The sequence below is a fragment of the Scatophagus argus genome, chromosome 18, assembly GCF_020382885.2.
Source record: "Scatophagus argus isolate fScaArg1 chromosome 18, fScaArg1.pri, whole genome shotgun sequence".
Classification (NCBI taxonomy): domain Eukaryota; kingdom Metazoa; phylum Chordata; class Actinopteri; family Scatophagidae; genus Scatophagus; species Scatophagus argus.
The window spans coordinates 13,394,925-13,414,699 of NC_058510.1; the positions used below are offsets into that span (position 1 = coordinate 13,394,925).

Below are 19,775 nucleotides of genomic sequence, written 5' to 3' on the forward strand. Positions count from 1 at the left end.
TGAAACAGTTGGAGCTGATTAAATGAACTGTCAGAATGTCTGGTATATGTCTGTCTGTGGGCAGCACCCCTGGCCCACATTCATTTTAAGTCATGGATCATTTGCATCCCACTGTGTATCCAACAAGGGAATAAGAGACATAGTGGCAATCATAACAGGTTGAAACTGACCATGCAGAAGCCAATATATATAAACTGGTCAACAAGTGAGGGGAAAACAGTGCTCTGTCACTCTGTTCTTGTTGGACTTTTCTTTGCTGTCACACTGCCTTGAAAGGCGCTCAGTAAAGTTTTGTTACGTACACTTTGTACAAGGATTTGCATTTGTAAGAAGTGTATTTCTCTCTCAGTAACAGGCTATGGTTCAGTTATGCAGGCAAATATCAATCAATGTGGTCAAAAACACTGATCATCAGGCTCTGTGTCTTCACCTGATGTTGCAGATACTGAGGTGTCCTGTGTGTTCATGGAGAGCTGCATCTTACCATGCAGTTTTCAGCCGATTCATGATGTCGTCATCCACTGGATTAAGGACCCAGGAGACACTTATGCCCACTCCTACTTCTACAACCAAGACCAGCTCTCAAAGCAGGACCAGAGCTTCAAAGGCAGGACGTCACTGTTCACAGACCAGATCTCCAGAGGAAACGCGTCTCTGCAGCTCACAGGAGTCAAGGTTCAGGACCAGAGCAGATACAAGTGCTACACCAGCAGCAACAATGGCAACAAGGATCTGTTCATCAGCCTAAAAGTGGACGGTATGAGAAACACACAGTGAAACAAATACAAAAGAACAGCATTTAATTGGTGTGTGTTTTCTGCTCTCAGTTTTGGCTTTATTGCGTACATCTCAGTGTGTTGTTCTGTCACAGCAACACAAACCTAAAACTACAAGGATTCAAGCTGCCGTTATTAGCTGATCAACTGATCAGACAGTCGAAAGAGAAAATTAGTTGCCAGCTGTTGTGTCATTTCAGTCATTTTTTAAGCAAAACATTTTACTAATTCAGGCATCTTAAATGCCAGAATTTGTGATTTCAAATGAAGAGTTTTTGGGTAATTTTTTCACAATATTTTAAGATCTCATAGACTAAACAATGTGGGTGAGACAACTTGACTGTGAGCAGCCACACACACTGAAACTATGGAAACTTCCACCACAGTTAACTATTATCCCCCAAATTGTCTCTCCTTATGTAATTTCATATGTGGTCTCTTTTGCAGCTCCTGTCACTGAGGTCCACCTTCAGCAGGTAGAAAACGGGATCATCTGCAGCTCAGAGGGGATCTACCCTGAGCCTCAGCTCACCTGGTCCACCAGTCCTCCATCCAACATGCCCCTCAAGACCACAACAACCGTCCAGCAGACTGAACAGCAGCTCTACAGCATCAGCAGCACTCTGATACCTCCAGACAGCACGACTGATGTGGTCTACAGCTGCACCATCAGCACTCGCAGAAATACAAGGAGAGCTACTTTGACCAAACTGCGTGAGTATGTCAAATTTGGCAACCAAACCAATGAACCAGGCTGATATGTGCTCTTATCTGAAAGATCTGAAGCTACAGCAAAAAACTACTGCAAGAGAACCTGCAGCTTCATGCATCATGGAGATTATTTTATTGTATTTCTCATTTCAATTAATAACCATTTTGTGTTCCAATGAAGCACACTGCTGGTCACATGTAATCATTAAAAATGTTTCAAGCATCAGACTTTCTTCAGATAAAACACAACATCCACACAAAGTATTATTGTTATTTCTCAAAGGATGGGCTTTGGCGGTGCATGTCATTCAGTTGCCAAGAAGTTATTTTATTCCCATAAGCTACACAAATGAGAAATGAAATGGATATTATCATATGTTAGTGATTTGTTAAAATATAAAAGGGAAGAAAAGGCCAGTATAACAGAGTTAGATAAGAACCCAGAAGCACAAAAAAAAACAGGAAAAGGTCAAAACCAGGAAACTAGACAGAATAGACAAACTTATTCAGCAAGGACAAGGAATCCAAGGTCCAAAGATCAGGCAGAGGTACAAAACAGGCAGACAACACAAGATTTTGCTGGAGAGGATAAAGAGTGACAGATTTTTATTTTAATCAACTACTTTAGTTTTCATTAAATTGCAAAATTGCAATGCTGTCTTTTAAACTATTTTTGTGTTGTTTAAATTCAGCTTCTATCAGTGGCTCCAGCACTGACACAACAATCCCATGCAGCGTCTCAAACACTGATCTCATGGGCTTCAGCCTCGTTTGGAGATTTAACCACAGTCAGATCATCCTGAATGAGACCAGCACCAATGTCACCCACCAGGTCTCAGAGGAGTGGAGGCAGCGGGTGAAGGGTGTGTCTGAGTCAGGAAACCTCATGCTACAGGACTTATCTTTGAAACAGGAGGGGATTTACACCTGTGAACTCAGCAATGCTGAGGAGACGTTCATCAGTAACACCTTTCTGAGAGTAGAGCAAGGTAAGATCAAGTGTGTCTGAGCAAAAACTGTTGGAATCAGAGTGTGTGATCGACACTGTGGATCTTTATTAAACTAAATAAGGCTCTTTCAAACAGCACAAATGTTCATCATGCCACTCACACATTTTTACACAACATTATTATTACTTATTATTATTATTACATTATTATTATTACATACAATACATCTGTGTGTGATGTCAGTGCAAAGAGGGAAAACGGAGGATTTGGAGCAGAAGACAAAACAGGACAACAACAGTTAAGTCAATATTGTCAGAGTGGTAAAACATTTCATTCACAGTAGAATTTAACTCCATGGGAGCTGAGGACCCCTTAAGATCTGATCCAAGAATTTAATCTGATCCATGACTTCTGATGGAAATATTTCATAAGGAACCAAAAATTACTTTAACGTGAAAATATTTACATTTCTAATTAACAGCAACGCACTCACCTTGTATAAAGCCAACATTTTTATGCTCCATTAGTTGCTATTGGGAGTTTGGCTTGTAAAAATTTCAGTCAACACTCTTAAGACTCTTCTCTGTTTCAGACCCTTCAAACACAGCAGTTATAGCTGGAGTGGCTGGAGGCCTTTTGTTGATTGTAACAATCGCAGGGCTGACAGCCTTCTGTGTACGTAAAAGGTCACGAGACAGAGCAGCAAACGCGTCAGGGTAAGCATCTCCTCTGTGCTGAACACAACAGCACGACTGCACCGTAATGAACTCTCAATTAGCTGTGACTTTGTTAAAGCTGAATGCTGTTCTTGTTTATTTACTTTGATCACATCTAGTTACATTTGTCCAAATCTTCTCTTCCAATCAGTGAATTCTCTTCCAATTAATCATTGCCTTTAGTTAAAAATCTTCCTTAAATTAACTTGTATCTCAGCTAAAAAGACCAAGTGAAGAAGTCAGCATAGTTGTGACAATGAGTTTGAGCTTCATGTGTTTCATAACTTTTTGTCAGCAGAACCTCAGAAGCCATTCCACTGGAAGAGAGGCCAGAAAACAGGAGAGAACAAACAGATCTGCAGCCAAACGAGGAGACTGGACTGACAAGTGAAGGACAAAGTGATAACTGATGCTCTTATTTACTGCACTGTGAAAAGATTTTATGGGGAGACTCCTGCTCATGAAATGCTGTTCCTGCTTGAATTCAAAAACAGACTCACAGAGACAGACGGACTGGAACAGAGGCAGCTCTGCTTTGCCTGTAAGAAGAACATCTCAGCCAAAGACTTGATGGTACTTTTGTCATTTTGAACGGCTCTTTTTTTCCTGTTCAAAGTGAAACCCTGCAGTTACATGTTTGACCATCAGTCTGCATCTCCACAGTCCAGTTTTCAGAGTGGGCTTGGCAGGTTTGTTCACTGTAGTGACTGAAGCTACCGTCATCAAAACTAGCAGCCAGTGAGCGTAGCTGCTAACACCTGCTGCAGCTGCACAGGACATGCAGAGGTGCTGGATGCTCCACTATAGTTCAGTGCCTGAGTGGTTTTACGTGTTGTTCTACTTTTTAGTGGTGAGCACTGCATCACCATTTTTATGGAGCTGTTGTTGTAACTTTGCATTTGTTTGAATTTGATAATAATTTGTTTTGAATACTTTGCTCTTGTTCTCTTTGTATGTACTGTTAAAGATTTACTTTTCTTTTGATGATAAAAATGCTGAACCAGTTCAATAACAGCCACACTAAGAGTTCTCCTCTCATGTGGTGTACAGGTGCTCAGGTAAATGAAATTATGTGACAGAAAAGTTCTTTAGTTTTTTTAGAAGCTCAACGTTTCAGACATCAACCCTGATCTGATGAGAAAAATCAATGTTTTGAGTCAAAAATGTCACAAAATCTGCTTGTGATAAAATATTAAATAGATCTTTAAGTCAATCAGTTCAATTAAATTAAAGTAACTTTGACTAAATACAAACATGAGGCTTCATGCTACAGTCATGAGCCACGTCTTTATGTTGTCAGTCAGAAATGGGCTCCATGCTGACAAAGCACAACTTCAAAATGATCTCACAGAGTTTCACTAATGATAAAAACATGATAATAATCTAAAATGATGTTGTATTCTGAAGGGAGCCATTTTGCATACGTACTTTGACTTGTGACATTTTAAGGACTTCAACACTTTTATTCATTTTAAATTCACGACCATTTGAAGTATTTTGAAATGTTTGTATAAATCACGTAAAGCATTTCAGTACTTCTTCTGCCACTCACTGCTGATTCAAAACATCTTGAATTTTTTGTAAATTGGAAAGTGTTTTAAAAATTTCAATTCAATTTCAAGTAACATTCATGTGAGATAATGAAATACTTAGAAACAGAAAGACACAAACAATCAATGGTATTTGATTGTTTCACTTTCTGTCCAGCAGGGGTCGCCTCACACCAAACAGTCCAGTCACTTCTCACAAGGAGGACTGACTGGATGTTTATGGTTCCACTTGAATGAAATACAGATGATATTACTGCAAGTCTGGAGTTGTTTGAAGGCATCTTCTTTCACTTTGTCAGACAAAAAGCACATACAGATACAGGCCCACCTGCAGGGGGGACGTGACAATGACATGTAGAAATTAATGAGTCTTGCAGTTTTAAACTTTTGATTATGATTCATATTAATAATTTGTGATAAAGTGTTTCAACATCAGAATCAGATGTGGATGTCAGTGTTTCTGTGCCTGCTGGAAATTGTCCAGTTCTCAGCACTCAGACTGCACTCACTCAGGTGACAAATGATATCCAACACTGATTCAGACAAAGTCTCTGTCTTAGTATTGTTGGATCCAAGTGCTGCTGCTGACACAGTGGACCTCACAATCTTCTTACAAAGACTGGAAGACTGAGAACTGTCCTCAAATGATTAAAGTCATCTCTTCAAGACAGGAAGTGCTTTGTTTCGATTGGTAGCTGTGTGTCACACCAAATGGCCATGACATGTGGGGTTCCACAGGGATCCACACTTCATTTACAGTAGAATAGATTACAGTAATGGTCTGCTCACTGGGCTCTCAAAACTAACTGTATGACAGCTTCAGTATGGTCAGAATGCTGCAGTTTGGGCCCTGACTGAAACCAAGACATAAGACCACATCACTCCACTTCTAAAATCTGTTGCCTGGCTGCCCATCACTCACTGCCTTTAGAACATGGCTGCTTCTGTATAAATCTCTTAACGCTTTATCACACAAATACATCTCTGACATGCTCGTGCCACATGAACCTTCTCAGACCCTGAGGACATGTGGGACAGGCTTGCTGGTTGTCCCAAGAGTTAAAACTAAACATGGTGAAGTAGCATTTAATTTTCATGCAGCACAAACCTGGAATGACCTCCCAGATGATGTTAGACAGGCCCAGAGACAACAACAATATTTAGGTATCAGTTAAAAACTTTCCCTTTTCACACTGCTTACACACTACTGTACAAAATGTATGTTTGATGATTGTTTGAATAGTGACTCTTCGTTTTATATCTGTCTTTGTTTTTAATTGTAAATCTCGGTCTGTTATAATCTCTCCTTTAATTATGTAAAGAAGTTTGATTTGCGCGATACAAAGAAGGTTGCTCGCCCATGACCACAAATGGGAGCCCATGGGTGTGGATCATGTAACCAGGAAGGTCATCAATATCCCCTCAGATGGACAGATCGCCAGGATAGATATTTACTTGCTTGTCCGAACATGAAGCTCGCTCTCTGTGACTTTGAGACTTTATCTGCGGGAAATGAAAACAAACAAACTGCACTGGTTGGTTTTCTGTTTTTCAGGGATCTGCAACCATTTCAAGATATTTCAGTCTCCTTCACCAGTTAACATTAACTATGAAGTGAAAGCCTACAGACTTCTGTCTTCCACAGACTGTGATACAAAACAGTGGACAGAGGATGACTTGCTGGGTGGTACGTTCACTGACGCTGTCCTTCCTATGGACAGTTACAGAAGGAGGTAAGTGGCAACGCCTTTTGTTTTTCTGTCCTCACAGCCGACAGGATGAGCGTCTGAAATCTACTGTTTGTTGCTGGCTGCCCAGCGTGCATTTTCTGAACAATCCAGTTAATGTTGATTCCTTGTTGAACTTACCATTCAGATATTTCATGAGGGGAACTAAACGAGTGACACAGCCAACAGTAAGATTAATGAAGTTAAATAAAAATTAAAAAGTAATACATTTCTTTTTACCTAATTTCCCCTCAGGGATGAATAAAGTCATCTATCTGTCTGAAGTAGGTTAATATCGCATGCTTAGCAGTCCACTTATATAAATCAGGCTTTATAATAAATAATCACAGCCAAGTGACTCAGCATTAACACTTCACTATTTGTGAAGTGCCATCTCTTGTAGAAGTTATAAAATAATTTATGTTTTTCTCAATTCAATCGAATCCTCGAGCCAGAGAAAGAAAACGTACTGTTTTGTAGAAAACAATAAAAGAAAAAAGTAGAAGTAAGAAATCATGTGATGTCCATCTTTGATTTGCAGAACTACTAGTAATTTGTAATATGATATTCAGTCAGTGATTACAGGGACTGCATCAAGTCCCTTCAATCGAGTTATTATATTCAAGCAGCCTTTATCAATTATTATTTCACTGTTTACAACAAAACTCAGTAAATTTAAACAATCACCCTCTGAGTTGGTACAGTCGAAACTGTTGCTGCAGGTTTTAACTTGTCAACACAGCAGCCTGACTGTTTCCTGTTTAAGAAATGAGATGGGACGGGAAATGGAAGTTGGGAACAGATTTACCGGATGCTTACCCTCATGCGTTAATGTATTACGCTGCAAACACCAGCTCAACACTTCCTGTATCCGATTAAATTTAAAAGCCACCAAACATTTCAGTGGACAGAAACCCTTCATTTGTTAACAAGGATTTTATTCTGAAATACTTGCAGGAACATGTTGCAGAAAAAAATCATTTGTTTGAAGAAGAGCTGCTTAAATTCATTTTAATTAAGTTTGAATTCTCATTTGATACTTGTAGTAGGCAAAGTCCAGAGTGGGTCATGAAAAGTACATTACAATGTACAGATTGCAATTTAATGCAGTCTAAATTAAACAGAACAGGAAATAAAGATACCATTACACACGTCATAAGTGAATATTAAGAAAAATTAATTTTGTGTGAATGTCTTTCAGGACAATGCTACATATCACGCCTTCGTGTAGTGTAAGTAGTGGCCAGAAAGCAAAACCCATACAACAGAGGGTACGCAGCTTTGCTCAATCAAAGCACATCCCATAGGAAGGACTGGGACACAGTCTGAACCTCGTCACACGTAAAGGGAATTTGGGATCACAGCGATCCCTCTGGCCTGTTTTTTCATTTTTTCCTCACACATGTAGACTTTTAAATTACATCCTCATCTTACGAGACAATCCCCTCATAACAAAACAATGAAAGATTTGGACTCTGCAAAGCTGAAGAGGTTCATAACCAAAAAGGGTTTTGTCACATGCACACAAGCAGAGGACACACAAGAACTTCAAGTTGCTGACCTACATGACACTCTGTTGGAGATTTATTGTATAAAAAAATGTTAAAGATGTCATTTCATGCTTATTTATGAATAGCAATATTTCTATTTTTGTTTCTCTTGTCAGCCAATACAGCATATTTACACCATGTTTTGAAGCTACACTGTCATAAATAAGGCCTTTGTGAAGCATCAGTTCAGTCAGACCTTCATTCAGCTGGGGTGCTTATGCAGTAAGTTAGAAGTTAATAACTTTGGAGATATTTTTGTTTCCGGAACTTGAAAATTTCAAGTCAGCCCTGTGTGAGAAAAAAGACATCAGCATTCATGCTTCATCTTTTAGAAAACCACGAAAATTTGGTGTGGGAGGTTGACAAGACCAGACAAGACTACAAATCCACAGTGGCTGCCATCCAGGAATGTGGATTTGAACTTGTCCAGTACCTGAATTGGCATGCTCAGATTTCCACCTCTTAGCAGCTGTGGTTTGTGGTGCTGTTGAACTGTAATGCATTATATTCAGGGGTGATTCTAATATTAGTTCATCCTCTGATATAAATGGGTGCACATATTCACTGTGAATAAGTCATCAGATGGAACGCTGAACTTGTCAAGTCAGTGTAGTTCAAGAGGACTCCTAGATAAGATAAGATTCTCTGAGTCCCCAGGCCTTTAAAGAGAACTCACTTGGATTAAACAACTGTTTTCCCTAAAATGAACCTCAGTTGGTTTCTCTTCACCCGATACTCAGAAACTGAAGTATCCTGTGTTTTCATGGAGACCTGCATCTTACCATGCAACTTCAAGAGCGGCACCAACGCAGTCATCCACTGGATTGATGTGAGAGCAGCGAACTCTGTCCACTCATACTACAATAACAAAAACCAGCTCACAGCCCAGGACCAACAATTCAGAGGCAGGACATCACTGTTCACAGACCAGATCTCCAGAGGAAACGCATCTCTGCAGCTCACAGGGGTTCAGATTCAAGACCAGAGCAGATACAAGTGCCACACCAGCACCATCAGTGGCAACAAGGGTGTGTTTATCAGCCTAAAAGTGCACGGTATGAGAAACACACAGTAAATACAGAAAACCATCAACTCATTTGTGTTTCCTTGATGTGCATTTTGTCTGGCATCAAGATCCTCCGTCTTCTTTTGCAGCTCCTGTCACTGAGGTTAACATTCAGCAGGTAGAAAACAGGATCATCTGCAGCTCAGAGGGGATCTACCCTGAGCCTCAGCTCACCTGGTCCACCAGCCCTCCATCCAACATGCCCCTCAAGAACACAACAACAGTCCAGCAGACTGAACAGCAGCTCTACAGCATCAGCAGCACTCTGATACCTCCAGACAGCACTACTGATGTGGTCTACAGCTGCACCATCAGGTCTCAGAGAAACTGGAGGAAAACCACTTTGTTTAAACCAAGTAAGAGTTTGTAACAAGACCTGAGGGAATAATGAAACTGGTGAGATCAGGCTGCTTCAAAGAGCTGATATAAAACATTTATGGTGCTACACTATAATATATACATATATATATACACATAAATATCAGATATTTTATTACTTTTTGTTGATTTCTTTGTGTGTGTGTGTTTTGTGTTTTTCAGATTCTATTAGTTCAGACAAAGAAGCAACAATCAGCTGCTCTGCCCCAAACCCTCCCCTGACAAGCTTCATCTGGAGGTTCAATCACAGTCAGATCATCCTGACCAAGACCAGGACCAGCTCTGCCTTCACAGTCTCAGAGGAGTGGAAGCAGAAGGTGAAGGTTGTGACTGAGTCAGGCGACCTCACACTACAAGACTTGTCTCAAAATCAAGAGGGAATATACACCTGCGAAGTCAGCAATGCTGAGGAGACATGTGTAACCAACACCTTTCTGAGGATAGAGAGAAAGGAAGGTAAGGAAGCATGAAGTCTGAACAACAACCAGTATTATCTGCTTTAATACTTATACACCTTGATGCTACAGAAAGCACTGTTGCACTTGTGACGGTTTGGTTGGCAGAAAGATGAATTAACTGAATCCTTTTCCGTTTCAGTCTCAGCTCATGTTGGCGCTATTATAGCTGGAGTGATCGTGGCATTCATTTTAATTGTATTGGCAATTGTCTTTCTAGTACACTACAAATAAAAATACGATCCCTTTTTGTCAAAAGAAAATGAAGGTAAGTAATAATAGTATAATCATTTATCATTATATTTATGGGCTAATATTTTGAGTATGATTTTTGTATTCTCAGTCATGTTTTTTGGCTTCAGGGAGGAACAAGAGGGGAAGGGGGCACAAAACCACTAGAGCTCAATAAACCCTTCAAGTCAGTATGCTGTCTGTTCTGTTTTGGAAACAGCAATAGCACTGCTGCACTGAAAAATCCTGTTGTCATGTAGTTACAGACAAACATCTATTTTGCGTTAGTGCTGCTGAAACCAAAGTGCTGCTGTGTGACTCTGACAGCGCTGACTGCACTCAGTGAATGTATCTCACATGGAGAAGTTCATGTCAGAGTGAATGGAAACCACACTTAAACAGAGCTGGAGACAAATGCGCCTCTCTACCCGAAGGATTAAACCACACTGCCACGCTCTGATGTGTCTCTGGAAAGGATCTTTTTGGTCATTTCCACTGGAAAGTCCACTGGTCTTTATCTGGACTGATTAATGAAGGACAAGAGCACTTTTTTCACTAAGACTCTAAGGACGTTTCTGCTATGGTACACGGCTGTTTATTTCTTTTTGTATGTGATCAGAATAAAAACCCCAGATGGATAAAGTGACTCATAAAGTGACTGGGTTGGACGAGAAAATATTCTGGTTTGCCTATAAACTATTTTCTGATTACTGCCAAATTAAACAAATTAAGCAAAAAAAATATGCTCTGAAAACAAATTGCCAACTCTCCCTTACTGTTTTGACTGTTTGTACTGCACCTTTTCTACATGCAGAAGACCTTTGTGTGTCCAGGTGGCCCAACAAAATGACTTTATTAATTGTATTGTTATGTATTATATTCAGAAACTGACTTTGATTGCTTTGAAGCTTTATTTTTGATACCAATTTTATGCTCTGTATAAAAAGAAAACAAAAAGCATGTGAGAGCAACAGTCTTGTTTTGAAATAAAGAAAAACAAAACATAAAAACTCCACATGCCTGCAGTCTAAAGCTGACATGTTCCACAAACAGAAATATTGTTTTACTGACCTCTTCTGGATGAAAAATGTCTGCTGTAACATCCAGCAGTGCAGAGTGTGAGGAGTTGAGAAGTTCAGCAGTCAACAGAGCTGCTTGTGATCTGAAAGACATGCAGCAAATGAAACATTTCTGATTAAACAACAACATGAAAGCACACAATATGTTTGTATTGCAATAATAATGCACATGAAGTATATTTGACTTTACTGAGAAGTTTTTTGTATATTCATACTTTTTACTGATCTACAGCAGTAGACAGTAGTACAGTTGACACGAAATAAAGATTTTCTTTGGGGGTGTTTTTGAATAAACTTTTGTCTTGATGAAAACATATTAAGTAGAATCCATGTTTTGTTTTGTGTTTGTTCAAAGGGTTGAGCAGAAGTTCACAAGACAGTACAAACTATGTTATCAGTCAGCTGGACAGGTGGTCAGGGGTCCTGCGTTATCGTATTTTTAAGATGGATGATAATAATTTTACATTAACTACAGAGCGATGATGTCCAAAACAATATGTTACTTTGTGAATGGACAAGTGAAGCATGTGAATTAATACTTAAGAAACACCAACTACATGTAAATTAATATTAAGAGGTTGTTGAATTGTGGGGCACCACCTCCATTAATTAATCAGTTGATTAACTAATGAGAAGACAAATGAATCTCATCAAATCAATCAGTCTTACATCTGAAAGTTGTAAATGTTGATTACAGCAACCTCCATCTGTGTTACAAAGGAAAACGCAAATATAATGAGTGAAATCAAGATATAGGTTCAGGTAATACACACACACACACACACACACACACACCAACAAAAGCAGAAAAGAGAGAGAAGAAAGAGATGACAGAGAAACAAAACAAAACAAAACAAATTCCTAACAGCATAAATGATATCACTGCATGTTCTCAGGAACACTTTTTAAAGTCGTCAGTAGTTTAGCTGTAAATACACTTTGTTTGTAAATGATTACATGTTAAAAAATGTAGAAAATGTTCATTTACAAGGACACCAACCTACGCCTAGAAGTCAGACCAGTTCAGGTATGTCATCTCCGTGTAATTTCGACTGCAGTTTCACTTCTGTGCTGCTCTCTTGAGGTGCACAGCAAAGGATACTTAACATGTTGCCGACTGGGATCAAATGTGTCGTGTTTGCGATGGTCCTGGATTTTGCAAGAGGGGGTGAGTGAGGCGTTCACAGCCTGTTTGACCATTCAAAATATAAATCCAAGATGTTTATTAACGTGGTACATTGTGTTGTCATGGTTACTGAAACCAGAGAAACATGAAAGTCACCTCAGAGACAGAGAGCTCAAAATCTCAATACGCTTGTGGGTACACACTGCTAAAAGGATGAAAACACTCACACAAATGGAAATATTTTAGACTCATTTAGCTAAAATTAGGTCCATGAATGGTGGAGTCAAATACAGATGATCACTGGGTGACAAGTAGACTATTTTAAAAAATAAATGTGTTGTAAAGCAGAGGGTTGCGTGTATCATTTTGCCACCCTTAAATGGAATCTGATAAACAGTGTAACTATCAGATTCCAACCTGTGACCCAAAGCATGTTAGGAATTTTGTCATCTCTATGGATGCCTGACAATGAATTCACACACACACACACACACACACACACACACACACATACACACATTTAAATCATGTTTCAATGTACTCCTTTATAATTGTTTATGGGATCATTTTAATTCAGATTGTTCACTTACACTTGTGTCCTTGATTGTTTGATTGATTCACTCATTGATTCATTGATTCTGAGTCGTTTCCTGATGACATGACACATCAAAAACAGGATCAGGTTGGGTGGGTTTAGAAGAAATGTTATCTATGAGGATGTGGAAAACAAACAAATAGTGACGGAGAGCTGAAGAGGTTAATGTAGGCAGATGTTTGTGTGCCACTACACCAACTGCAAAGGAAGTGGGAAGAAAATGTTCATGATACCAAGAAGCAAACCTTCTGATTGGCTCAGTGGACAGAATTAGCTGTTAGTCCCAATGAAACAGTTGGAGCTGATTAAATGAACTGTCAGAATGTCTGGTATATGTCTGTCTGTGGGCAGCACCCCTGGCCCACATTCATTTTAAGTCATGGATCATTTGCATCCCACTGTGTATCCAACAAGGGAATATTTCTTCAAGAGACATAGTGGCAATCATAACAGGTTGAAGCTGACCATGCAGAAGCCAATATATATAAACTGGTCAACAAGTGAGGGGAAAACAGTGCTCTGTCACTCTGTTCTTGTTGGACTTTTCTTTGCTGTCACACTGCCTTGAAAGGTGCTCAGTAAAGTTTTGTTATGTACACTTTGTACAAGGATTTGTATTTGTAAGAAGTGTATTTCTCTCTCAGTAACAGGCTATGGTTCAGTTATGCAGGTGAATATCAATGTGGTCAAAAACACTGATCATCAGGCTCTGTGTCTTCACCTGATGTTGCAGATACTGAGGTGTCCTGTGTGTTCATGGAGAGCTGCGTCTTACCATGCAGTTTTCAACCGATTCATGATGTCATCATCCACTGGATTAAGGAGCCAGGAAACACTCATGCCCACTCCTACTTCTACAACCAAGATCAGTTCTCAAAGCAGGACCAGAGCTTCAAAGGCAGGACGTCACTGTTCACAGATCAGATCTCCAGAGGAAACGCGTCTCTGCAGCTCACAGGAGTCAAGGTTCAGGACCAGAGCAGATACAAGTGCCACACTAGCACCAACAGTGGCAACAAGGAACTGTTTTTCAGCCTAAAAGTGGACGGTATGAGAAACACACAGTGAAACAAATACAAAAGAACAGCATTTAATTGGTGTGTGTTTTCTGCTCTCAGTTTTGGCTTTATTGCGTACATCTCAGTGTGTTGTTCTGTCACAGCAACACAAACCTAAAACTACAAGGATTCAAGCTGCCGTTATTAGCTGCCAGCTGTTGTGTCATTTCAGTCATTATTAAGCAAAACATTTTGCTGATTCAGGCCTCTTAAATGACAGAATTTGTTGCATAAATGAAGAGTCTTTGGGTTGTGAACTCCTGATTGTACAAAAAGATCTATCTATGAAGATGTCACTTTGGGAGATGAAAATTTTTTTCACAATATTTTATGATCTCATTTTAGACTATACAATGTGGGTGAGACAACTTGACTGTGAGCAGCCACACACACTGAAACTATGGAAACTTCCACCACAGTTAACTATTATCCCACAAATCATCTCTTCTTATGTAATTTCTTATGTGGTCTCTTTTGCAGCTCCTGTCACTGAAGTCCACATTCAGCAGGTAGAAAGCAGGATCATCTGCAGCTCAGAGGGGATCTACCCTGAGCCTGAGCTCACCTGGTCCATCAGTCCTCCATCCAACATGCCCCTCAAGACCACAACAACCGTCCAGCAGACTGAACAGCAGCTCTACAGCATCAGCAGCACTCTGATACCTCCACACAGCACTACTGATCTGGTCTACAGCTGCACCGTCAGGTCTCAGAGAAACTGGAGGAAAGCAACTTTGTTTAAACCAAGTAAGAGTTTGTAACAAGACCTGAGGGCAAAGTGAAACTGGTCAGATCAGGCTGCTTCAAAGAGCTCATATGAAACATTCATGGTGCTACACTATAACGTCTGTAACATCTATAAAGTTAACATAATAGATTATGTTTAGAATATATAAATATCAGATATTTTATAACTTTTTGTTCATTTGTGTGTGTGTGTGTTTTGTGTTTTTCAGATTCTGTTAGTTCAGACAAAGAAGCAACAATCAGCTGCTCTGCCCCAAACCCTCCCCTGACAAGCCTCATCTGGAGGTTCAATCACAGTCAGATCATCCTGACCAAGACCAGGACCAGCTCTGCCTTCACAGTCTCAGAGGAGTGGAAGCAGAAGGTGAAGGTTGTGACTGAGTCAGGCGACCTCACACTACAAGACTTGTCTCAAAATCAAGAGGGAATATACACCTGCAAAGTCAGCAATGCTGAGGAGACATGTGTAACCAACACCTTTCTGAGGATAGAGAGGAAGGAAGGTAAGGAAGCATGAAGTCTGAACAACAACCAGTATTATCTGCTTTAATACTTATACACCTTGATGCTACAGAAAGCGCTGTTGCACTTGTGACAGTTTGGTTGGTAGAAAGATGAATTAACTGAATCCTTTTCCGTTTCAGCTCATGCTCATGCTGGCACTATCATAGCTGGAGTGTTACTCATTTTAATTGGATTGGGAGTCTCTCTTTGGGTGTTCCACAAAAGAAATATGATCCCTTATTGTCAAAAAAAAAGAAAAGGTAAATAATAATAGTATAATCATTTATCATTATATTTATGGGCTAATATTTTGAATGTGATTTTTATACTCACAGTCACGTTTTTTGGTTTCGGAGAGGAACAGGACATGAAGGGGACACAAAACCACCAGAGCAACAATCAAACAATCAATGAATCCTTAAAGTCTGCATACTGTCTGTTTGTCTGTTCTGTTTTGGAAACAACAATAGCACTGCTGCACTGAAGAATCCTGTTGTCATTTAGTTACAGACAAACATCTATTTTGCATTAGTCCCATTCATTTTACAGGCCTTCAAGTGCTGTTAATGTTACATGCATGATATCAAAGTGCAAAGTACAGAAGTGGATTATAACAAAGAACAAATGATTGACTGGGAGTTTGAACTTGATGTATTTCAAAACTGAATTCTATTTCATTTTGTTTGCAGGGAATTTGGTGACGAAAACAAAGATGTGGAAAATAACAGTGAATAATAACAAAAAGCAAAGAAAAGAACATGTTAGCCAACAGCATGACAGGCCAACCAAAGTGCTGCTGAAACCAAAGTGCTGCTGTGTGACTCTGACAGCGCTGACTGCACTCAGTGAATGTATCTCACATGGAGAAGTTCATGTCAAAGTGAATGGAAACCACACTTAAACAGAGCTGGAGACAAATGCACCTCTCTACCCGAAGGATTAAACCACACTGCCACAATCTGATGTGTCTCTGGAAAGGATCTTTTTGGTCATTTCCACTGGAAAGTCCACTGGAAAGCCAAAACAGACAGAAGTTGGTGACTGAAATGAGCTTCCTTGGACCTGTGAGAGAACAAGACTCTCAGGTCTTTCAGGTTTTTATCTGGACTGATTGATGAAGGACAAGAGCACTTTTTTCACTAAGACTCTAAGGCCGTTTCTGCTATGGTACACGGCTGTTTTATTTATTTATTCTTTCTTTTGGTATGTCACACTCAGACAAAATGGTGAAGAAGAAGTGATCAGAATAAAAACCCCAGATGGATAAAGTGACTCAAGGGGTTATGCCTATAAACTAAGTATTCTGGTTTGCCTATAAACTATTTACTGATTATTGCCAAATTAAACAAATTAAGCAAAAAAAATATGCTCTTAAAACAAATTGCCAACTCTCCCTTACTGTTTTGACTGTTTGTACTGCACCTTTTCTACATACAGAAGACCTTTGTGTGTCCAGGTGGCCCAACAAAATGACTTTATTAATTGTATTATTATGTATTATATTCAGAAACTGCCTTTGATTGCTGTGAAGCTTTATTTTTGATACCAATTGTATACTCTGTATGAAAAGAAAACAAAAAGCATGTGAGACCAACAGTCTTGTTTTGAAATAAAGAAAAACAAAACAAAAAAACTCCACATGCCTGCAGTCTAAAGCTGACGTGTTCCACAAACAGAAATATTGTTTTACTGACCTCTTCTGGATGAAAAATGTCTGCTGTAACATCCAGCAGTGCAGAGTGTGAGGAGGTGAGAAGTTCAGCAGTCAACAGAGCTGCTTGTGATCTGAAAGACATGCAGCAAATGAAACATTTCTGATTAAATAACAACATGAAACCACACAATATGTTTGTATTGCAATAATAATGCACATGAAGTATATTTGACTTTACTGAGAAGTTTTTTGTATATTCACACTTTTTACTGATCAACAGTAGTAGACAGTAGTACAGTTGACACGAAATAAAGATTTTCTTTTGGGGTGTTTTTGAATAAACTTTTATCTTGATGAAAACAGGATCCCCTTCAGTTCGCCTACCAGCCCCGCCTTGGAGTGGACGATGCCATCATCTACCTGCTGAACAGAGTCTACACTCACCTGGACAAGCCGGCAAGCACTGTGAGAATCACGTTCTTCGATTTCTCGAGTGCGTTTGACACCATCAGGCCGGCTCTGCTGGCTGAGAAGCTGACAGCGATGCAGGTGGATGTCCCACTGGTGTCCTGGATCGCAGACTATCTGACGGGCAGACCGCAGTACGTACGCCTGAAGTGCTGCCTGTCAGATGAAGTGATCAGCAACACCGGGGCTCCACAGGGGACTGTCCTCTCTCCCTTCCTCTTCACGATTTACACCACAGACTTTACGCACTGCACAGAGTCCTGCCATCTTCAGAAATTTTCTGATGACTCTGCAGTGGTTGGGTGTATTACTGGGGGGGATGAGAGAGAGTACAGGACTGTAGTGGACAACTTTGTCACATGGAGCGGGAAAAACCACCTACAGCTCAATGTGACAAAGACCAAAGAACTGGTGGTGGACCTGAGGAGGACTAAGGCTCCAGTGACCCCTATCAACATCAAAGGGGACACTGTGGAGGTGGTGGAACAGTACAAGTACTTGGGGGTGTACTTAGACCACAAACTGGACTGGTGCAAGAACGTGGACATGGTCTACAGAAAGGGCCAGAGTCGCCTCTACTTTCTGAGGCGGCTGAGGTCCTTCAACATCTGCAGGACGATGCTGAGGATGTTCTATGAGTCGGTGGTGTCCAGTGCCATCACATATGCCGTTGCCTGCTGGGGCAGCTGCCTGAGGGTGAGGGACACCAACAGACTCAATAGAATCATCAAGAAGGCCAGCCATGTTGTGGGAGAGGAACTGGACTCTCTGACAGTGGTGTCTGAGAGGAGGATGTTGTCCAAAATAAGAACTATACTGGACTTTCCCTCTCACCCTCTCCACAATGTGCTGATCGGCTACAGGAGCTCGTTCAGCAACAGACTCATACTCCCACGATGCACCACAGAGCGACACAGGAAATCATTCCTGCCTGTCGCCATCAAACTGTTAAACTCAGCACTGTGACGGACACACTCACTTATATATACAATGTACATATTGGCTTTTTACACATGCACATACCTGTATTTTAAATTTTCTTAAAAATTTGAATACAGTTTTTTGTAAATACCTGTACTTTGAGATTTTAGTTTTGTTTATCCTATCTTTATTAAGTTTATCCTATTTTTTATACTCTGCACTTTTCTCCTTTCTTGGTCGGGAATACTGCATGTGCAATGTCTGTAAAAACAAGAATTTCCCTCCAGGGATTAATAAAGGAATTCTGATTGATTCTGATTCTGAAACATATTAAGTAGATTCCGTGTTTTGTTTTGTGTTTGTTCGAAGGATTGAGCAAAAGTTTACAAGACAGTACAAACTATGTTATCAGTCAGCTGGACAGGTGGTCAGGGGTCCTGCGTTATCGTATTTTTAAGATGGATGACAATAATTTTACATTAACTACAGAGCGATGATGTCCAAAACAACAATATGTTACTTTGTGAATGGACAAGTGAAGCATGTGAATTAATACTTAAGTAACACCGACTACATCTAAATTAATATTAAGAGGTTGTTGAATTATGGGGCACCACCTCCATTAATTAATCAGTTGATTAACTAATGAGAAGACAAATGAATCTCATCAAATCAATCAGTCTTATATCTGAAAGTTGTAAATGTTGATTACAGCAACCTCCATTTGTGTTACAAAGGAAAACGCAAATATAATGAGTGAAATCAAGATATAGGTTCAGGTAATGCACACACACACACACACACACACACACACACACACACACCAGCAACAGCAGAAAAGAGAGAGAAGAAAGAGATGACAGAGAAACCAAACCAAACAAAACAAAATCCAAACAGCATAAATGATATCACTGCATGTTCTCAGGAACACTTTTTAAAGTTGTCAGTAGTTTAGCTGTAAATACACTTTGTTTGTAAATGAATACATGTTAAAGAATGTAGAAAATGTTGATTTACAAGGACACCAACCTACACCCAACAATCCCCTGATAGCAGTCAGGCCAGTTCAGGTGTTTCATCTCCGTGTCATTTCTACTGTAGTTTCACTTCTGTGCTGCTCTCTTGAGGTGCACAGCAAAGGATACTTAACATGTTGCCGACTGGGATCAAATGTGTCGTGTTTGCGATGGTCCTGGATTTTGCAAGAGGGGGTGAGTGAGGCGTTCACAGCCTGTTTGACCATTCAAAATATAAATCCCAGATGTTTATTAACGTGGTACATTGTGTTGTCATGGTTACTGAAACCAGAGAAACATGAAAGTCACCTCAGAGACAGAGAGCTCAAAATCTCAATACGCTTGTGGGTACACACTGCTAAAAGGATGAAAACACTCACACAAATGGAAATATTTTAGACTCATTCATCTAAAATTAGACTATTTTAAAAAAATAAATGTGTTTTAAAGCAGAGGGTTGTGTGTATCATTTTGCCACCCTTAAATGGAATCCGATA

At 39.9% G+C, this 19,775-nt stretch overlaps 1 protein-coding gene across 3 annotated transcripts in view; it reads left to right on the forward strand.

The window, feature by feature from the left end:
• The window catches only part of LOC124049293 (butyrophilin-like protein 2), a 59,347-nt gene that overhangs the window by 9,543 nt on the left and 30,029 nt on the right, over positions 1–19,775 (forward strand). Inside the window, exons 3-5 of one of the 3 annotated variants that reach the window (XM_046370741.1) lie at positions 456–757; positions 1,224–1,490; positions 13,644–13,958. In XM_046370741.1, the coding sequence (XP_046226697.1) occupies positions 456–757; positions 1,224–1,490; positions 13,644–13,958 (884 nt within the window). Of the gene's footprint in view, positions 1–442; positions 758–1,223; positions 1,491–13,643; positions 13,959–19,337; positions 19,474–19,775 lie in introns of those variants that run through there. The other 2 variants (XM_046370743.1, XM_046370742.1) reach the window with 2 other exon arrangements.